Source organism: Chrysochloris asiatica, unplaced genomic scaffold (assembly GCF_000296735.1).
Source record: "Chrysochloris asiatica unplaced genomic scaffold, ChrAsi1.0 scaffold00014, whole genome shotgun sequence".
In the NCBI taxonomy this organism is placed as follows: domain Eukaryota; kingdom Metazoa; phylum Chordata; class Mammalia; order Afrosoricida; family Chrysochloridae; genus Chrysochloris; species Chrysochloris asiatica.
The window spans coordinates 18,617,727-18,638,402 of NW_006408532.1; the positions used below are offsets into that span (position 1 = coordinate 18,617,727).

Below are 20,676 nucleotides of genomic sequence, written 5' to 3' on the forward strand. Positions count from 1 at the left end.
TCCTTCTTTGATGATTTTTTCTTTCTTTCTGATACTAATCAAGGTGTGCAACATCAGATCAAATCAGGTAAGTATTTATCAACAGAAGCAAAATTGTTGTTGTTGTTGTTAAGTGCCATTGAGTCGGTTCCGACTCGATGGCACCTGACAACAACAACAACAATGACTCAATAGCACTTAACATTTCAAAATAGGGGAGTATGTATGGTGGCTCCGTAGTATAAGGACTGGACTGTGAATCACCAAGTCAGCAGTTTAAGCCCACCAATCATTTTACAGGAAATGATGAGGCTTTCTACTCCCACAAAGATTTATAATCTCAGAAACCCTATACAGGCTCGCTATGAGTCAGAACTAACACAACAGCACTTAACAACATTTCAAAATAAATCCCTAGGACTTGATCATGAAAATCAGAAAGAAAAAAAAAAAAAAAAACACTGCATTTTTATTTGGAAACCCATATTTGAACCCTAGCATTGTCTATGCTTAAACAGTTACTTCTAACTTTACTTGGTTTTCCTAGAGATGAAAATATTTTTGACCTTGTGGCTATTGAGGACAATGATATCATAGTTATGACTGCAAAACTGAATTCTTTATGATGAAAGCCCCTTCTATAGTTATTGTGGCACAGAAGCTACTAAAAAATTCTTTCACTTTTTAAAGTCGAGGGTTGGGATTTATTACAAATATGGCTTTATAAGTTGTAGTTACAGATAAAAATAATGTCTAGAGGCTCTGAATAGGTTAATATAAAACAGATATTCTCTGTTTAATTCTGCAATGTCTTATTTATACAATGAGGATTTAATTTTTTTAAATATTTAAACTTGCTTCTGGCTTTTGTCTTGTTCTGTGTTCAGCTTTCTTTGTTACACATTTAAAACGTTCTGGTGAGGTGCCATTACAATATTAACTTCTCTACTTATGAAATTATTTATACATGATTTTAAACACATCTTTGAAAACGATAGACATTGTCTGGTTTTAGGAAAACACATCCCTCCTCTGTATTTGGGTATTTTTCATTCTTAGTGTCCAAGCATCTTTCAATTTTCCTTAAGATTTTGATTCCTTTAGTTTTCAAAATAGTAATTACTCCCCAAACCTTAGAAGATAGTTCAGATTGAAAATGTTATGGGCCCACACAAGTTTCAGAAGCTCTTTCAATTGGAGTTATAATTAGTTAAGGTCAAAGAAGTTAATGAAATTCATTTTCTCGTGAATTTAATTTGTTCTTAGACTGTGGCACTCAACTGTGGCAGCTAACATTGTGTTCTAATAGCACTAGAACTGAAGAGTCTACTAATGTAAAACAATAAACTAAATTACTTTTATAAAGAAAAACTAAATCTGAGAAAAATTGTTACGTTAAAATTGCTATTGTTATTAGTTGCCATTGAATTGGCAAGGATTCTACCACTGAGCCTTCATAGATCTTTTGTTCCTAAATAATAGTTAGCTTACATTTTACATGAATGATCTGAGGTCTATACAGATGAGTATATACAGAATACACTGAAAGGAGCAGTGGTTAAGCACTTGACTGCTAACTGAAAGTCAGTGGTTAGAACCCACAAGTCCCTGAAAGGGAGAAAAATGGCATTGTCTGCTCCCGTAAAGATTTATGGGGTCAGAAGCCCTATGGGGCAGTCGTACTCAGTGGCAATGCGTACAAGAATTCACAAACATTTACTTGATTTTTCTTGGGCTTGTCACTTCATAGAAGAATGGATGCACAAACAGAACCTCTTTGTATGAGGACATAATTATACAGGTATAGTGGTGGTGATTATGTGTCTTTGAGCCTGTTCTAACTCATAACAACTCTGTATGAGTTGTTTCTGCTCATCTCATGATGAAAGACTGTTCATCTTTATTAGAGCAGAAAGCCTCCACTTTCTCCCATGAATATGAACTACTGACCTTGTGGTTAGCAGCCTAACATGTAACTCACTACACTGCCAGGGCTCCATATACAGATATGCTGTTGTTGTTAAGCATCATCAAGTTGGTTTTGACTCATAGCGACCCTAGATAGGGTTTCTGAGGAGCAGCTAGTTAATTTGAACTGCTGACCTTGAGGTCCAAACTGACTTTTCAGTCTAGTACATGATAATGAAGCACCACACCAGGACTCCTATGTAGCTATGGGTCAGTTAATTTTACAAAAAGGGCATTTTTTATGATTGTTCCCTTTTGAAGTTCTGCTTTGTCCTCAGAACAGTCAGTGATACTTCATTATATCAAGTAACATCTTCCCACATGGATAACTTGGTGGTCAGTGAGGATGGGAATGGCGAGTGCTTTGGTCAAATACATTTGAAAAACCCTTACCAAACAAAATAATCAAGTTGCAGGGTTTCATAGTATCTTGAATATGCTAATAAGCACTTGAAGAGGGGAATATATAAAAATTTCCCATTTGTTTTTCACCCAATAGAAGTTATCCTGAGAGACTATACTGAGAGACAGTTTTCTTTATATTTATTGTGAACCTGCTGTGATTTACATTAACTTTATCTAAAGTCATTTGCTTTGTCCTTGGCTCCTGAGAGAAAATCCTAAATGCTATGTATGTTTGTGTCTTCAGACTACACTTGAGAGTTTATGCTAATGAAGTAACTCAGAGAGGGACTGACCAGGTCAAAAAGATTCATGCAAGATATTGTGACCTCAGGGGTAATGGGTTGATTCCAGCAGTTACGAATACATAATGAGGTTCTGGTAAAGGCTTTGACATGGAAACTCCATGGACTTACATGCCAGTGAAAGCAGTGATGTACCTGAGAGGGTAGCAGGTCATTGTACGGCACATGGAAGCTTTGGGACCCCTGTCATACTTCTCACTTTGTAAAACCCATAAATCATTTTAATGAACTGCTGAACCCAAGAGAGTAGTGGAAGCCAGTAGGTCAGAAGTTGAGAGCGTGCTGAGGATCCCTGAAACTACACGTTTGTTGTTGTGCAGTTCAAATTGACTTTGCAGTCCAGCACATGAACCCACAGTACCACACCTGGACTCCATCCTGAAGGTGGTAGTAGGAAAATGCCACATTTGAAGCCAGCAGGTCAGAAATGAGGACTCCCAGAAATGCAGTTGGTATATGAAGTCTTGAACCTACTTGACAGTCTAGAGGGCTGTGTCTGTTAACTTGTGAGATCTGCCCTAGTTCCAAGTGGTTATTTATGATCAGAGGAAGAAGTGTTGCACATGCAGCTTGTGGTAGAGAAGTAGGAAGTGGAGATTTTCACTGGTGCTCATTATTATCATACCTGCTCATCAGTAAGACTTATATTCATCAAATTCCTTCATAGGGTCATTCCCTATTTCTAGTTAGATCCCATTACTACTTTTGGGGTATATTACTATGCTTATGTGGTTCTTAGAATTCTCATTTCCATTATACCTCCTGCCTTTCCTTTAGATTATATATTTCTTGCATTTCTTCTTCACCATTAAATCATCTTAAAATAAGAGATCATCCACTGTCATGGTTTCTACAACACCTAATGTAGTTCCCAGAACTTGTAGGCACATAATAGATTATTTGCTGAATGGCTAAAGCCATCCATCTCAAATATGAAAGCAAAGGATTACAAGAGTTCCTCAGAAAAGCAAAATAGGTTTCCTCAGGAACATAAAATGTTTCTTCACCTCTTTGAGAATGAATGGATTGGACATGTAGTTTTAAATGCATCTTTATGCTCAATTTAACTGTTAATACCACTTCTGAGTGACAGGAAGAATAAATCACCTTAAGCAAAACCTCCACTTAAAAAAATTCAAACATAAAAAGAATCATGCAAGGTTGTTTTTATTAAGGTTTATATTCAGATTACAGCTAAGTGTTTCAGGTATTACTTCTTTTGAGAGACAGCTACCACATTCTAGGAGATATTTCAAGAAGACAGCAACGATTTCACAACTATTTGGGGTAGCAGAGCAACCCTATTGGGTATGTAACACATATGTTAAGCACTACAAGGGGTTCTTAGGTGAAAGAAGCTAAATGACAACTGATTATAACTGGTTACAAATGGTTCTCCTCTATAAAGTGATTATCCTGGACAAATGGGTACAAAGTAAAGATCTATGATTACTACAGAGCTAGAGGGATCTTTTATCCAAGTCCATCCTTTTTATTTAGGATAGCAATTTGGGATCACATATCAGAAGGCAAATAATTCTTTCAAAAAAAAAGTAGCTACATGTCAAGTTTTCTATGTGTGGTAGTAATGCTAATGTGATTCACTTGTTTTTTTAAAAAAATCAACAATAGAACATTTTTAGATGTAAAGTCTACGTTATTAGCGACTATAGGAGATGCTTAGCAATTGAAGTTTCTTCTCTCCACTCTTGTGGTTTTCTTTATGAATTTTTCTGGGAAATTTTCATTGTGACAGTTTTGACTTCTGTATATTCGTGAAAGCCATATTCTCCCCTAGAAAGAGGTGGAGGGATAGAGACAGCATTTAACACAACAATACAAATACACTTCATAGTCCATGAGTTTGGTACAAGTTAGTTCTTGCTTATCTGCTTAGGGGCAATAGAAAATACTTGCAGGGTACAGAAACATTTGATATAGTAACTAGTCAACCATAAGATATTTGGACTTACAAAAAATCCTCCTGTGGGAAACATTCTTCAACTATTACTTTCCTTTTATGTAATTATGTACTCTAGGTTGACTGTCATAGAAATTGCCAGTTTCTTATATAATGACTATAAAAGCATTAACCACTGAAGACAGTACAGTCCAACAAGGATTCTATAATTTCTACTTTAGGTTCAAATACGTAAGACAGATACAGTATAAGAGAAGTAGTAACAGTACATCATCACTCAACACAGTTGTTGTTATTAAATGCCATCAATCAGTTCTTATAGAGACTCTGTATAGGGTTTCTGAGGAGCAGCTGGTGGGTTTGAATCCCAGACTAGTGGTTAGCAATCCAGTGCTAATAGTACAGTAAAACTCTAAGCCCAAGGACATCTTGTATTTACTATCTTTGATTGACATAGATGTGTAAAGGTGGTGACATGACCCTTGCTCTTGTTTCCATGATAAGGTGTACTAACCTGCCCAGTCATGACTTAATGTTTTCTAGTTGGGATTTAGCTATATCTTTTATTTCTTGGCAAAACAAAAACTCAACCTTTATTATTAGACTTTAAAATATTATTTATTATTAGTTTGTTAACAGCTTGGGCAAATGTCAAGCTTTGGGACTTCTGGCAGCTAGATTTTCCCCTTCATACAATCCCCTGCCATTTGCTTATATAACTTTTAAATCCAACCAAGTGATCAGGAATTAATCCAAGTCAACCAATTTGAATCCAGGTATCCTGAAAGAAATTATGTCTATGAGGATGAATGCTGACTTGGATTTGCCCTTTGTGGAAGAGATAACATAAAGGATTGAGCTACATTCGTCTCTTGATTGTTTTGAAGAGAGGATCAAATTACGATATATAAATGTACTCTTAATGATAAAGCATGTGTAGCACATGTAGGCTTAAAGAAGAAAAAGATCTTGATCCTTTTTAACTCCTCCCTCCTTGTGATGTAGACAGGTATATAGAAGACATGTTCTCCTGGCAACATAATCCTCTTAAACTGATTATTTTCTTGGGCAATTGAACTTCTGAAAATGCCTTCTAAAAGCTTCAATGAGCATGCACTTTACAGTAATTAAAGGGTTTAGCCTCAGTTGTCTGGAGCCCATTAAAGTATAACATTTAATAAGCATTTTATCTCAAAGGATTAGATAAATTAACTCATGAATTTTATAATAGAATTTTATTTTATTTTGTGTTAATGGGGTCTTGAAACTCTCAAAAGAATAATAAATGTGATTAGTGCCAAAGATGTGTTGAAATTGGTACTGCACCTTAGTATTTTTTTCCTTTTTGCTTGATATTTATGAAGTAGACATCTTCAATATATTTGATTCTGTAAAGTTTTTATATTGTTATTAGCATTATCAGTTTGCTAACAGGTTGGACTAAAGCCAAGCTTTTTTTTTTTTTTTTTTTTTTTGCAGCTGGATTTTCCCCTTCATACAACCTCTTCAATCTCTTGCTATTTTAAAAAAGAATTTATGTTATATATGTATGTGTATATATATGCATAAATCTAACATATAAATATAACTTTTTCCTCAAGAATAGGAAAATTTAAATGAAATAAAGTGGTTAAATAGTTAAATAAAATTCAGTGTGGTGCTGTGGGTTAATGCACTGGACTGCAAAGCCATTTGAACTGCAAGGTCGGTGGTTCAAGCTCACCAGCTGCTCCTTGGAAACCCTATACAGGGTCGCTATGGGTTGGAACCGACTCAAAGGCACTTAACAACAACAACCACTGATTTCTGTATGGTGGTGGTGGTTATTATGTGCCATGGAGTCAGTTCTGACTCATAGCGAACCTGTATGGGAGTTTTGAGGCTGTAAATCTTAACAGGAGCAGAAAACTAGGGAGCTCTGGTAGCGTAGTGGCTACGAATCGGGCTGCGAACCTTAAGGTCAGCGGTTCGAAACTACCAGCTGCTCCGCGGGAGAAAGATGAGGCTTTCTACTCCCGTAAAGATTTACACCCTCGGAAACCCTGTACAGGGTCGCTATGGGTCGGAACCGACTCGACGGCACTTAACAACAACAACAACATATACATAATTACCTATTTTAAAAATTATCTATGTATCTTGGTTTCTAAAGCAACTGAAGGCTATCAATGCACTTAAGAGGCCTCAAAAAGTTTGTGGAAAAAATTAATTATATTTTAATTCCATTTTTTTCACAAACGTTTTGAAGCCCTTTCATATATATTTTTTCAATCTAGTCATGACTATTAAATATATTGATTTCTTTAATCCATTGTACTTTAGAATTTAGTAAAAATATGAATCATTTAGCTAATTTTAAGTTTTAGAGTATACATCGAGAGTATATGAACCAAGGATAATCACTTGTCTTAACTCTGAAAGTTTTTACTTTTTTTAAAAAAATTCTGCTTTAGAGTTATATTCAAATAATTAGAGTATACTTGTATTAATAACTTTTTAATAATTATCAGTTTGTAGTTTCCATCTCTTTTCTGGAAATGTTTTCCAAATAGATCTACGTTCATATATGCAACAAACAATTTTAAAAGCAGATGCATATTTTAGTCACCCATATAAAATACCTAATATGGCCACTCATGAAAAGTAGAACTATAATAATTATATTTTCTTTCTGCTATCATCTTTCTAAGCCTATGGGGTGAAACTAGCATCTGGTAAACTATTTGGTGGGTGGTCTAGAACTCAAAAAAAAAAAAAAAAAAAAAGGCAGAGACAAATTTTGTTTAAAAAGGCAGTTCTGAATTAATTCATTAGGAGTGACCAGCATTTTTATGAAGATAAGTGCTTATCCTAACATAAAGTATTCTTACAGTTCTCGTCCATTTCCAGACATCTTGAATCCTCCAAAGGGACATTGAGCAGACACCACACTATAGCAATTCACCCTGAAAAGCAACAAAGTCCATTAGAGCAAATACTTTATCTATGAAATAATTCCCAATTTTGGAATTTTAGAAATTCAAAGACTACCTTAGGAGCTCCATTAATTTTAATATTCAGTATTCAGTGCAATAAGGAAGTATCACTGTAAATTAGATCGCAGAAGCATAAGTCTATGTATACCTATGCTGTTGTTGTTGGTAAGTGCCGTCAAATAAGGTCTGACCCATAGAGACCCTGTATAGGGTTTTTTAGGAGTGACTGGTGGGCTTGAACCACCAATCTTGTGGATACATATGCTACTGAGAAACAAATAGACTGATACACCTATAATTGTGCATAGTCATTCTGGTAGTACATCATATTCATGAGAAACACTAGTTTGGATTATAAATGAATAGTCAGCCTGTCATAAGAAGAAGGATACAGTTTGCTAGAGAATTGAGGTTGTTGCATAGGTGTTCTTTATTCTCTATATTCAAGAAGTTTTGTAATTCTCTTGAGACTTGGGAATTTAACATGCTAGAATCAATATTCTTTTGCAGTTGATTATGTATTGTATCAGTTCATTTTTTCATTATTTGATTTAATAAATTGCCTAAACAAAGGCCTTGGTAGCAATTAGATTGATTAGTAATATTTTATACCCTTAACTACTTCAAAAAAGTATGTATGAGTTCAAGTTATGAGTATAAAAACTTGAATAATTTAAATTTAAAAAAATGATGATAGAAGATTAAGATTAGGGTAAAGTTATAGTGCAGTTATGAGGACCATGAACAATTTCTTGTGGCCGAGATGAACAGTAACACCTAAATTAACATGATTCTCATTGCAGGAGGAAAACATTTTTAAGGGGGAAATGTGTTATCTATCTTTTTATCCTTTTTCTCCTTTCATTCTATTAAAATAGGTTGGCAACTGTGTGATTTCCAGTTCAACTGTATGATACTTAGAAGAATTTAGTCATTACTTATAGATCTAAGATAACATGCTGGTGTCTCCTCAGTTAAAGCACTTACTTTCCCAGTTTCTGGTGCACATCTTTAACCATGTCTCTGTACTAGGCAGACAGTCATTTAAACAAATTTATATTATAAAAAGACAGTTTACAACTATTGATCTGTAAGTATCTGGAACAAAAGAGAAAGAAGAAGACTAAAGACTTGAAGAAAGATGTTAATCAGATTCACAACAACTGGAACCAGGACCTCATCTATACTGAGACCAGAACTAGATGGTACCCAGCCACCACTATAAATTTTTATGACCAGGGACACAACTGTAGAGCAAAACTCAAATTTCTAAAAGAGGCCAAACTTACTGGATTGTTAGCAACTAGAGAATTCCTGAGACTATCTCCCAGAGATTTCCTTTAAACTTTGAACTGAAGCCACTCCCAGAGGTGACCTGTCAGCTAAATAGCAAATTGGTTCATAAAATAAACAATATCATCTATTAGTACTATGCTCCTTTAAGTAATAATTTATATGAAACCCAATGGTCAACATTGGTACCCTAAAACAAAAATGAGAATGTAAGAGGGGAGAGGGAAGCTAGAAAATGAACCACAAGAATGGAAATGAGAATTCTGATGTATCGTGAAAAATGTAAACAATGTATGCTGCCATTTTTAAGTGCTGTCGAGTCAGTTCTGACTCATAGTGACCCTACATAGAGTTTTTGAGACTTTAAATCTTTGCTGGAGCAGAAAGTCTCATCTTTTTCCTGGAGAGCAGCTGGCCGGTTTGAACTGTGGACCTGGTGGTTTGCAGTCCAATGCTTATCATTGGGAGCCACCGCACTCTCAAGCAACATGTATAGAAACTGTTAAATAGAAACCTAATTTGCTGTGTAATCTTTAATTAAAATAAATACAATAAAGTATTTTTTTAAATGCTTATCTCAGGTTTGTTTAATTGTTCTTTAAGCTGTAGAATGAGATCTTTACTTTTGAAATTACTGGGTAAAAGCTTAGCAATTCTAGAATTATACAGTTGTCTTGATAACACTAAGGGACTATTATATTCTGAGACAATGCCAGAATGTAATTATATTCAAGGACATAAAGTGGTGATAATATGGTTCCCTCTATTTTGATAGTATAAACATTACTGAGAGAATTCTCAAGACACTCAGTGGAATGGTATTATAATAAACTACATTTTCAATGGTCATATAGTGTTCTGTTATTCCAGAATAAAAACCTGATGCTTATCTTTGTTAAAAAGCACAGAAAATGAGTTTGTTCTTTTTTCTTTTCAATCAAAAGTGAGATATACATGTATTTATATATCCCACAAATATATAAGTTTGAAAGAGAGTATTTGTACATGAGTATTTACTTTTCCTACAAACACAACTATGAATGTGGTACAGTATACAGTGGGCAAAATGATGAAAACTTCGTAGATGTTATCAACCATCTTAAGATAATGAGTTGCTGAGTCTGGGGGCTTAGGACCATAGGCTTAGGGGACACCATGGCCAATTGGCATAAAATAGCCCACAAAGACTATGTTACTATTACTTGGGTGAATAGCATCTGGGATCTTGAATGCTCATGAGCGATCACCTAAGGTATAAATATTGGTCTCCACTTGTGCAAGAAAGAAGAGTGAAAATAATTAGAGGCTTGGAATCAATTAAGCCAATGGTTAATGAAACTTGTGAACATCAGTCTCCAGGACTCTTAAGGCCAGAAGAACTAGACGGTGCCTGGCTACCACAACCCACTGCTCTGAAAGGGATCACATTAGAGGGTCCCAGATAGAGAGGGAAAAAATGTGGAACAATACTCAAAATTATTTAAAAAAAAAAAGACAGGGCTTACTGGTCAGAAAGAGACTGGAGAAATCTGAGACTATGGCCCTCAACCACCCTTCTGGTCTGGGAAGGAACTTAGCCTCGTGACCCAATTTTCAGCCAAGCAGTAAAAAGGATTATGTTGTTGTTGTTGTTAGGTGCCATCGAGTTGGTACCAACTCATAGTAACACTATGTACAACAGAACAAAACACTGCTGGGTCCTGGGCCAACCTCACAATTGTTGCCATGCTTGAGTCCATCGATGCTGCCACTTTGACAATCCAACTCACTGGGGGTCTTCCTCTTTTTCTCTGACCCTCCACCTTATCAAACATGATATCCCTATCCAATGATTGGTCCTTCCTGACAATATATCCGAAGCATGAGAAATGAAGTCTGGCTATCATGGCCTCCAACGGGTACCCTTGGCTGTACTTCTTACAACACAGATTTGTTTGTTCTTTTGACAGCCCATGGTACTTTTAATATTTTCCTCCAACACCATACAGGCAGGTACAAGTAAGGTATGCTCAGCATAGAATGGTCAATCATTCAAAATTAAAAGGACAACATTTTCCTAAGAACAAAGTTAGGAATGGTGCAAAGTGGGTGGAATAGAAGTAGGAACTATAGGGAGGAGAAAAGATAACTGCTGTTGCATGGAGGGGCTTGTAATCATTGAGATGAAACAAAGTGTATGATTTGTTAAATGTAAAGGTGATGATTTTGTCTGTTAACCTTCATTAAATTCAAAGCAAAAAGTTAGAAATGACTTCAGTATAACTAAATAGAGAACTGAAACATATCCAGAGAAAACTAAGTTCAAAATGATCTGCCCTGCTCGCTGCTCAATGATTCTTTTGTGATCCTTCTTCCTTGTTGTAAAGAAGGGAGACTTATGGGTACAAACTTGGATCTGCCCCTTTAGTAACTACCTAGGAGCTCTGGTAGCGTAGTAGTTACGAATCGGGCTGCGAACCTTAAGGTCAGTGGTTCGAAACTACCAGCCGCTCCGCGGGAGAAAGATGAGGCTTTCTACTCTCGTAAAGATTTACACCCTCGGAAACCCTGTACAGGGTCGCTATGGGTCGGACCCGACTCGATGGCACTTAACAACAACAACAACAACAACAACCTCTCTAAATAGGTATTTCCTCCACTGTAAAATGGGGATTATGCTCAGCAGGATTATTTTAAAGCATAAGCAAGAATGTGTATAAACTGTGTTTGGTCGCAGTACATCATAAATCATGTACATCACGAGTGAAGATGATAATGCATGATACCAAATATTAATACATACAATGTTGTCTTTAAGTGTCATCGAGTCGGTTCCAACTCATAGCTACCCTGTATATGGTTTCTGAGGAGTGGCTAGTGAGCTTGAACCACTGACCTTGAGGTTCAAACTGATTTTCAGTCCAGTGCATTAATCCACAGCACCACACCAGGACCACTCACAGGTAATAGTAATGCTAAACAATATTAATGATTTTTTTTCTAATGAGAATTCTACATTAATCACTAGTTATACTGATTATTTAATGCTTTGTTTCCATTTAAAATTCTCTGAAAGAAAACATCCTCTTATTAAAAGAATTATGAACCAGTAGAATCTTTGACTTCAAAAATACCTAAGCTGATTTGAGGCTAAGGAGAGAAGTGCATTAACATTAACACACTGATTGTACCAATCTCTATGGCTAAGGCTGGGCAAGGGTCTTTTATTTTAAAAGTATTTTTCACTTTTTGTTGTACATAGGGTTGCTATGAGTTGGTACCAACTTGATGGCACCTAGTCTCAGATGACTAGCACTGAGAACCATTGTTTAGAGTCCCAAGTGGTTCTGAATCTCTGCTGTCATATATTGTATGAGTTTGATAAATTACTCAACTTCACTAAGCTTCAGGTTTTTCTGTCTACCAATCTGGCATTGATGTGGCACTGTAAGATAAAGCACTGGACCGCAAGGTCGGTTTGAATCACAAGGTCGGTGGTTCCAACTCTAAAGACACTCTTTAGAAGCGCTTACAAGGTGACTATGAGTCAGAACCAACTCAGCAGCACTTAACAACAACATTGGGATAATATGTTATCGTAAAATAACTATAAAACTATAAGACAATAAGAGACAATGAATGTTTTTATAAATACAGTACAGTCTAGTGAAAAATCCAAGTCTAAAGCGATTTCAGGTAATTTGTTAATATGGTTACCAATGGGAAGGCTGTATCATTTAGCGTTGACTTACCACACTGTCCCAGCCTGCAGTGCAGAGGAAACGGTCACAGCTTTATCAAGGTCCTTGGTAAAGATTCCTGCTGATAAGCCGTAGAGAGTGTTGTTTGCTCTCTTGATCACATCATCTAAGGATTTAAACTTCATGATTTGTTGGACTGGCCCAAATATCTATACCACAGAAAATTAAAGAAATGGATCAAATAATAGGTTAAGACCAAATATTTTAAATTACTTTATAGATCGTTTTCTCCTACAAATTATCCTAATTTAAGAGTTTCCACCCTGGTGTGGATAAGCACTAGACTGCAAGGTCAGTTTGAACTGCAAGGTTGGTCACCAGCCACTCTTCTGAAACCCTGTACATGGTGGCTATGAGTTGGGATGGACTTGATGGTACTTAACCACAAGTCATTATAAGTGTTGTTTTTGTTAAGTTCCATAGAGTTGGTTCTGACACATAGTCACCCTGTCTAGGGTTTTCAAGGAACAACTGATGAGTTTGAACTGCTGACCTTTTGGTTCAAACCAACTTGCAGTCCAGTGCTTATCCTACAGTACCATACCAGGACTCTATGTGTAACTAAACAGGTAATTGCCAGAGTGTTGAATAAAGATAAGCTATAGTCATCTGTTATATCCTCTTTGGGACAGGGTGGGATAAATAAATAAGCCAATATTACTTTTCTAGATATTGGAATTAGATGTTGGAAGTTAATTAAATCATTAAATTCAGAATTTCGTTTCCATTTAGGAACATTTTTAATTCTCTCTCAGGTTTTCTTTATCTTCCAAATTACTATACAAACAGTAAGCCAAACCAATGGCAATGCTTGTTCTACTGGATAACTGATTGTTGTTGTCAGTTCTGACTCATAGCTATTCTATATAGGGTTTTCAAGGAGCAGTTGGTGGGTTTGAACCAGTGAACTTGTGGTTAGTAGTACAGTGCTTATACTACAATGCCATACCAGGACTCCAAATGATTATATAGGCATTGATTAATAAGAATAACTGTTTTAAATATAGGTGTATCAATGATTGATATATCAGTTATTCTATTGGACTGAGGCCTTTTCATAATATACTGGGTACCAGGCTGTGAAGGGAAATCAAGTTAGTGAAGCAATATGAAATTCTGTTCTGATGCTTTATAGCCAAATCTTATGCAATTCACATATTCATTTGCAACTCTCATACACCAAAGGGAATGACTCATTCCTATATAAGTGCTTACTTATTTTCCCAACCACCCTGTACTAAACTAAAGCATGAGTTCATTGGCAATGACAATAATCAAAGAAGAGAAAACAAAAATTACACTTCATAATCCAGCTTAATTAGCATAGCCCAACTCAAATTTTTTGCGCTATATCGTAGTCCCAATGGGAGAAAAAAGAAGTAGGCTTTTAAAAATTAAACACCTATATTGCATTTCCAGAGTCCTGGTGTGGCACTTTAGGAAAGGCACCAGACTACAAGGTTTCTTTGGACCTCAAGGTAGGCAGTTCAAACCTACCAGCCACTCCTCAGAAACCCTTCATAGGGTTGGTAAGGGTTGGTACAGACTCGATGGCATTTAACAACAACAACAACATATTGCATTTCCATAAAACAATTATTAAAATGTAAAACAAACTGGGTTTGTCTGAGTGTTAACTGACTGGCCAGAATATTCTGAAAAATGAGAATGAGGGGAAGCAAAAACCAGAAATGAGAAATGTTTTTCTGATATGCACCAGTGATGTAAATTGTAGCAGTAGGGGCTGCCATTCAACAGAGTGTTCATACAATCTCAAAGTTGTAAATCTAAAACCTATACTAATATTGTAACCTTAGAATGAAATATACAGCAGCTACTGCCATTTAGTTTAATAACATACATAATTTAAATTGAATACATCATATATCACTAGGCTACTTCTTTGAAGTAGCGATTAAACTCTTCTACTATGCATATTGTAGTAATACAATAGATGTTTCCTTCTTTGATGATTTTTTCTTTCTTTCTGATACTAATCAAGGTGTGCAACATCAGATCAAATCAGGTAAGTATTTATCAACAGAAGCAAAATTACAGGACTGAAATGACATTGAGAACTACAGTATGCTCAGTTATCTATTTGCATCTGCTTTTCCTATTTGTTTTCCTCTAATGAGTCTATACTTTTCTCATATGAAGGTGTTTTTGATGAGAACAAAGAAAGCAACTCAGATCCACTGCCATATCATAGATGCAGAACACAAGTTGCATGAATGAATTAATGTACGCAATCACGGGCCCATGAGCTAGACTATTTACAATGGAGTCCTGATGTGGAGCCACAGGATAAGCACTCTACCTCAAGGTTGGTGTGAACTGGAAGGTCGGTGGTTCAAACTCACCAGCTGCTTCTTGGAAACCCTATACAGGGTTACTATGAGTTGGAACCGATTCGATGACACTTAACAACAACAACAATGCAAATTATTTTCCTCTGGATCATTTTTTTTTTTTTTTAAATGTTAAATATTTTATAATCACTCAATATTTAACTATAATATTATTCATCTAGGAAAATGGTCAAAAAATATCAAGCCGAGAGTACATGGAAAGTGGGTTATGATATAGAGGTTGAGCTTTCTTTTCAAACATATAGATGGTTAGGAAACCCTATACAGGGTAGCTATAAGTCAGAACCGACTTGACAACACTTAACAACAACAATAACAACTATTAGGAAAGGGAGCATAGTGGCTCATAGAATAAAGATTAGACTGTGGACCACAAAGTCAGTGGTTGAAAACCACCAGTCTCTCTGCAAGAGGAAGATGAGGCTTTCTACTCCTACAAAGATTTAAAGCCTCAGAAACTCTATACAGAACTGTTATTAAGTCTGACTGACTTGACTCACTTAACAACAACAATGATGAGGTAAGACCAGAGGGTAAATATGGGACCAACAGACAAAACACAAATTTTCTAATGATGAATACTATCCAAACACGGACATTTCTCAAGTAATAGAGAGGTACCTATTGCTGATATCGCAAGAGATTGGATGGCCATTGGCTAGGGATGAAGTGAACTGAGCAGTGTAGTGAAGTATAAGATCTTTCTATAATATTCACATCTTGTGATCCACAATGATCATACAACAAAATGTTATTCCTAAAACTGTAACAGCTTATCACTTCATACTTTAAAAAATTATTTTCAAATACATTATTAGCTCAAAAGAAGAAAAAGCAACAGGAAGATTGAGTTTTCTTTTCCATTATTTTAAGGCTGTGAAGGAGGTACCTAGAAATTGTTACATCTCAAATCTGTATTTGACTAGAAATTCTTGGTCAGCTAAATACATTCTTATTATTGTCTTTAGTCTTGATCCCAAAAAACGGAAACCTTTATCAATAAAAGAATTAAAACGCAACATTTACTGAAAAGATATTCAAAGAGTAAAGAATTTTATAAGGATACATGCAAATAAAACCGAACCCAGAGAACTGAGAACAGAAGAGAGTGTAACTACTTACCTCCTCTTTGGCAATTCGCATCTCATCAGTAACATTTGAGAAAACTGTGGGCTGGATAAAGTAGCCTTTATTCCCCCATGGGCCTCCTCCACATTCCAGTTTGGCCCCTTCCTTCTTCCCACTCTCAATGAGGTTGAGGATTTTATCATATTGCTCCTTGTCAATCTATTTGAAAAACATCACCAGAAAAGGGGGTGGGAGAGGATTAGCAATTTGTTCCGACAACCCATTGTCTGGCATGTTAATACAGGATTCAACATGCTAAAATATCATTATTATGTCAAATATTGCATTAAAATAGCTGACAGAGGTGGTGATTCACTCTTTGGATATATTTTATTCTCATGATTTTTCTGGAAAGAAACCTTAAAGATATTTGTATTTACTGTTGCTTTATAGTTACATAAAACAGGCAAATAGTCAGTGAAAACAGATACCTTTTCACAGAACTGTCATTTATTTACTCTGGAATAAATGCCTGTCAATAATCCAACACACTTACCTGGACACTGTATTCCTAACTCAAATGAAAGGAGTGGTAGAAGACAAAGGGTTTAATTAGATATAAGTACAGCAATTGCAGGAGAACTAGTGTAGCGTTGTGGGTTAATGCGCCAGGCTGCTGTTTGAACTACAAGGTCAGTGGTTCAAGTTCACCAGTTGCTCCTTGGAAACCCTACACAGGGTCGTTATGAGTCGGAACTGACTTAACTTTAACAACAACAGCAGTTGCAAATCAGATCCTTTTGGACTTTATAACTCTGGCTCTATTCTGAACACGACCTCTGGCCTGGCCCAGGCCCTTTGATACCACATTCTGACTACAGCCTGCCCATCCTCAATTCAGGTCTTGCTGAAATGACCAAGAGATAAGACTGAAAAGTTTCTGATCTGACCTGAGTGTTACCATTTTACTACAATAAATCTAAAGACATGGCAAGTATAATAGCATTTAAATGATTTGCTAAAAGATATTTTTATATGGGAAAAAAAATGGATTCAGAGTTAGTTTGGAATGTTTTACCCCATGTATTAGGATTGGGGGCCACCCATTACCTCAAAGGTGCATTGGGGGTACACTGGTTAATATGCTTGGCTGCTAACTGAAAGGTTGAACCCACCATGGCTCTGCAGAAGAAAAGATCTGGTGTCTATTCCCGTAAAGAATTCAGCCTTAGAAATGATGGGGCAGGTCTACCCGGTCCCACAGGGTCACTAGGAATTGAAGTACTATGAACTGACTGCATATAACAACAATTTCTTCAAATCTTACTTTGGGTGATTGAAAGATTGTGTGACTCTGAGTCCAAATCCCTGGTGAAAGCTGCCTCAATGTCTCAGGTGTGGCAGGGTTAAGAATGAAAGAAAATGAAAAGATCCAGAAGATAAAGTTTATTTTCTGCCAAGTTTACTCATGTCTCATGATTTAAACAGGTGCTCTTTATCATCTTCTTTGTCTTGGAATATTTTCCCCATCTTCCATAACCCAGGGAGAGGTTCCATAAGTAATCCCTGATTGCATACAGCCAGCTCCCATATTCAAACTCTATTAAGTGCTACTTGAAACCAGAAACCATTTTCTGTAATTTAGCATATTTGACTATACAGTATTTAATTGGATGCTATAAAAAGAGAACGTTCCTTCACTTCTAGCAGGTTTAGGAAATTACAGTGTTGGTTTAGAGTCCCTGGGTAGTGTAAGGAGTTAATGTGCTCTACTGATAATGGAAAGGTTAGAGGTTCAAGTCCACCCAGAGGTACCTTAGAGAAAAGGCCTTGTTTGTCTACTTCTGAAGAATCAGTCATTGAAAAGTCTGTGGAGCCTACTTTACTTTAATCTGACACACAAGGGGTCATCATGAGTTGAGACTGATTCTATGGCAAATGGTTTTTGATGGTTTAATAAATTGAATTCCTGGTGTGGCACTGTAGCATAATTACTGGATTAAACCACAAGGTCAGTAGTTCAAATCCACCAGCCACTCCTTGGAAACCCTATCCAGGGTTGCTATGAGTTGGAACTAACTTGATGGTACTTGAAAACAACAACAACAACAATAAGAAGTTATATTTAAACTATCTCCTTATACTTTATACAATCAAAATAAGAAGGTGATGTTAAGAACTTTCTGCCTAGTTAAGGTATTCTAGCTTGTCAGTAGATAGCCAAGGCTCCACGTATCTCTGTGTGAGGTTTCCCCAGTCTATTTTAAGACATTAATTTCACTTTGCCCTCAAAATCATAATTTTGACTTTTTTTTCAATATGTGTTTCCCAAATAATATGTACATACGTATATTATACAAAGGAGCTCTGGTAGTGTACTGGTTACGAATTGGGCTGTGAACTGCAAGGTCAGCAGTTCAAAACTATCAGCTGTTCCACGGGAGAAAGATGAGGCTTTCTGCTCCCGTAAAGATTTACAGCCTCGGAAACCCTGTACAGGGTTCGCTATGAGTCGGAACCAACTCCATGGCTCATAACCACCCACCACCATATTATAAAAGTTTAAATAGTTCCCTGGATTATGTATTTAAGAATCCTATGAATAGGAATTTTTAAAAAGTAGAATTAACCTCCATTTTCATACGAGTTGTGAAGATTTCTAGCTCGAGTTTTCTATTTCTGGTTGAATTGTTCAGATACTCTATAGAGGGAAATAGTTTCTACTCAGTGTTCAGTATCAGCTATTTTAGATATTCTCTCTTCCACTCTTCTTATATATATATATATTTCTTTATTGACAGTGTTTAACACTTCCTGGGACCCCAAATCAATCAGCCCAACTAAGTCATAGAAGGAAGGAAAAAAAGGATGTTTTGTTCTTGTCTTCTGATAATACGATTCCTTCTATTTTATACCCACCTGAGGGCCTTGATTTACTCCTGGGGTCAGAGGATTTCCAAGAACATACTTCTTAGCCCGTTCAATGCTCCTTCGGACAAACTCATCATAAATTGATTCTTCCACAAAAAGCCTGGATGCAGCTATACAACATTGGCCCTGGTGGTAGAACAATCCCTGGTGTGCAAATTCAACGGCATTGTCCACTGCAAAGAAGACATCAGGTTAAAGAAGAGATATGGCCTCAGAGTAAAGGGAGATGCCAAATATGAAATGGCTGTCTCTGCAGTTGGTCCCTGTTCAATATACCTGAGGAACATTTTTCTTACCATGCTAAATGCGAAGTTAATATCTAACAGTACAGAAAAAAACACAAAAACTTTGTGACCCCTATATGGATTAATACCACGCCTCTTTGCAAGATACACACACAAAAGATCTGTTGACATTCTAATTCCCACTGCCTGTGAATATGACCTTATTTGGAAACAGGGACTTTGCAGGATGAGGTCATTATCATGGCCCTTGACCGATAATGACTGGTATCCTTGTAAGAAGAGGAAAAAAACATACAGGCACAGGGCAAAGATGGCAGGAAATGGACTTATAATGCCCTACCCAGTGAACACTTGAGCAAGCAGAAATAGAAGAGACAAACATAAATCTTCTGCTAGACACTTCAGGGAGAAACATGATCCTGAATACCTTGATTTCAGACTTGGATTCTCTTAGCGCTCTGGAGGCTACATTTCCATTATTGTTTTAAGTCACCCAGTTCTTTGATAAGACAGCCCAGCTGTTGTTGCTGTTAAGTGCAACCGAGTTGGTTCCAACTCATCGTGACCCTGTATAGGGTTTCAAGGAGTAGCTGATTGGTTTGAACCACTGACTCTGCAGTTAGCAGTTCAATACATCCTACGGTGCCACACCAGGACTAATATATCCCTTAGCTGTAAGCCATTTACATTTGGGATCCACTGAGGAAACCATAACCTATTCCAAACCAAGAACTGGTGCATGAGTTAGACTGACCATAGGTGACAACTTTAAGAAAATTTATTTGATTTTTCAAGAGAAATTTTGAAATTACTTAACACTTTGATGTTCAAAGCAAACCCTTTATTAAAATTCAATTCAATGTAGGGCATTACACGACATCACCAGAGATGACCGGTGAAATACTCACAGTCAGCATCAGCAAACACAATGCAGGGACTCTTCCCACCCAGCTCCAGGGTAACCCTCTTCAGATTGCTCTTTCCAGCAGCTTCTTTGATCATTTTGCCAACCTGAAATGGAGCATTGTAAAGGAAGGGGTCAATCTGCTGTTGTGAAGACAGGTTTATTTCATGTTCTAAATGTATAAAATATATGTACCGTAGTTAAACTCCATTTGCGAAACAATTAAAATGGAAAACTTCAAGGTCTGGCACCTTTGGATATAAAAAGCTCAACCATACAAGCAAATAGTTATAAGATGAATCCAAAAATATATGTAAGATGAATAAAAAATTACAAGATGAATTCAAAATGTTCATGAACAAGAGGTATAAAACACGATAGCTGATTCCGATGTGCAAGGCTACTACATACATAGAACAGTATTCTTCATTTTAATCAGAACTTAATTGCTCTAATGATTAAATGGATATAGCAGGACCCAACAATTTATCTCTTTGGCTCTTTATCCCTTACTAAACTTCAGAAAACTCTATTTAGCTACACTGGTCTGTTCACACACTCACATATCACTTC

General features: G+C 36.4%; 1 protein-coding gene across 2 annotated transcripts in view; it reads right to left on the reverse strand.

The window, feature by feature from the left end:
- Positions 1-4,040: 4,040 nt before the first annotated feature.
- ALDH1A1 (aldehyde dehydrogenase 1 family, member A1) overlaps positions 4,041-20,676 on the reverse strand; it is a 56,261-nt gene continuing 39,625 nt past the window's right edge. The window contains exons 8-13 of one of the 2 annotated variants that reach the window (XM_006834920.1): positions 20,108-20,210; positions 18,943-19,127; positions 16,078-16,242; positions 12,575-12,732; positions 7,446-7,520; positions 4,041-4,448 (exon numbers count right to left, since the gene is read on the reverse strand). In XM_006834920.1, the coding sequence (XP_006834983.1) occupies positions 4,376-4,448; positions 7,446-7,520; positions 12,575-12,732; positions 16,078-16,242; positions 18,943-19,127; positions 20,108-20,210 (759 nt within the window). In that variant the 3' untranslated portion in view covers positions 4,041-4,375. The remainder of the gene's footprint in view (positions 4,449-7,445; positions 7,521-12,574; positions 12,733-16,077; positions 16,243-18,942; positions 19,128-20,107; positions 20,211-20,676) is intronic. The other variant, XM_006834921.1, reaches the window with a different exon arrangement.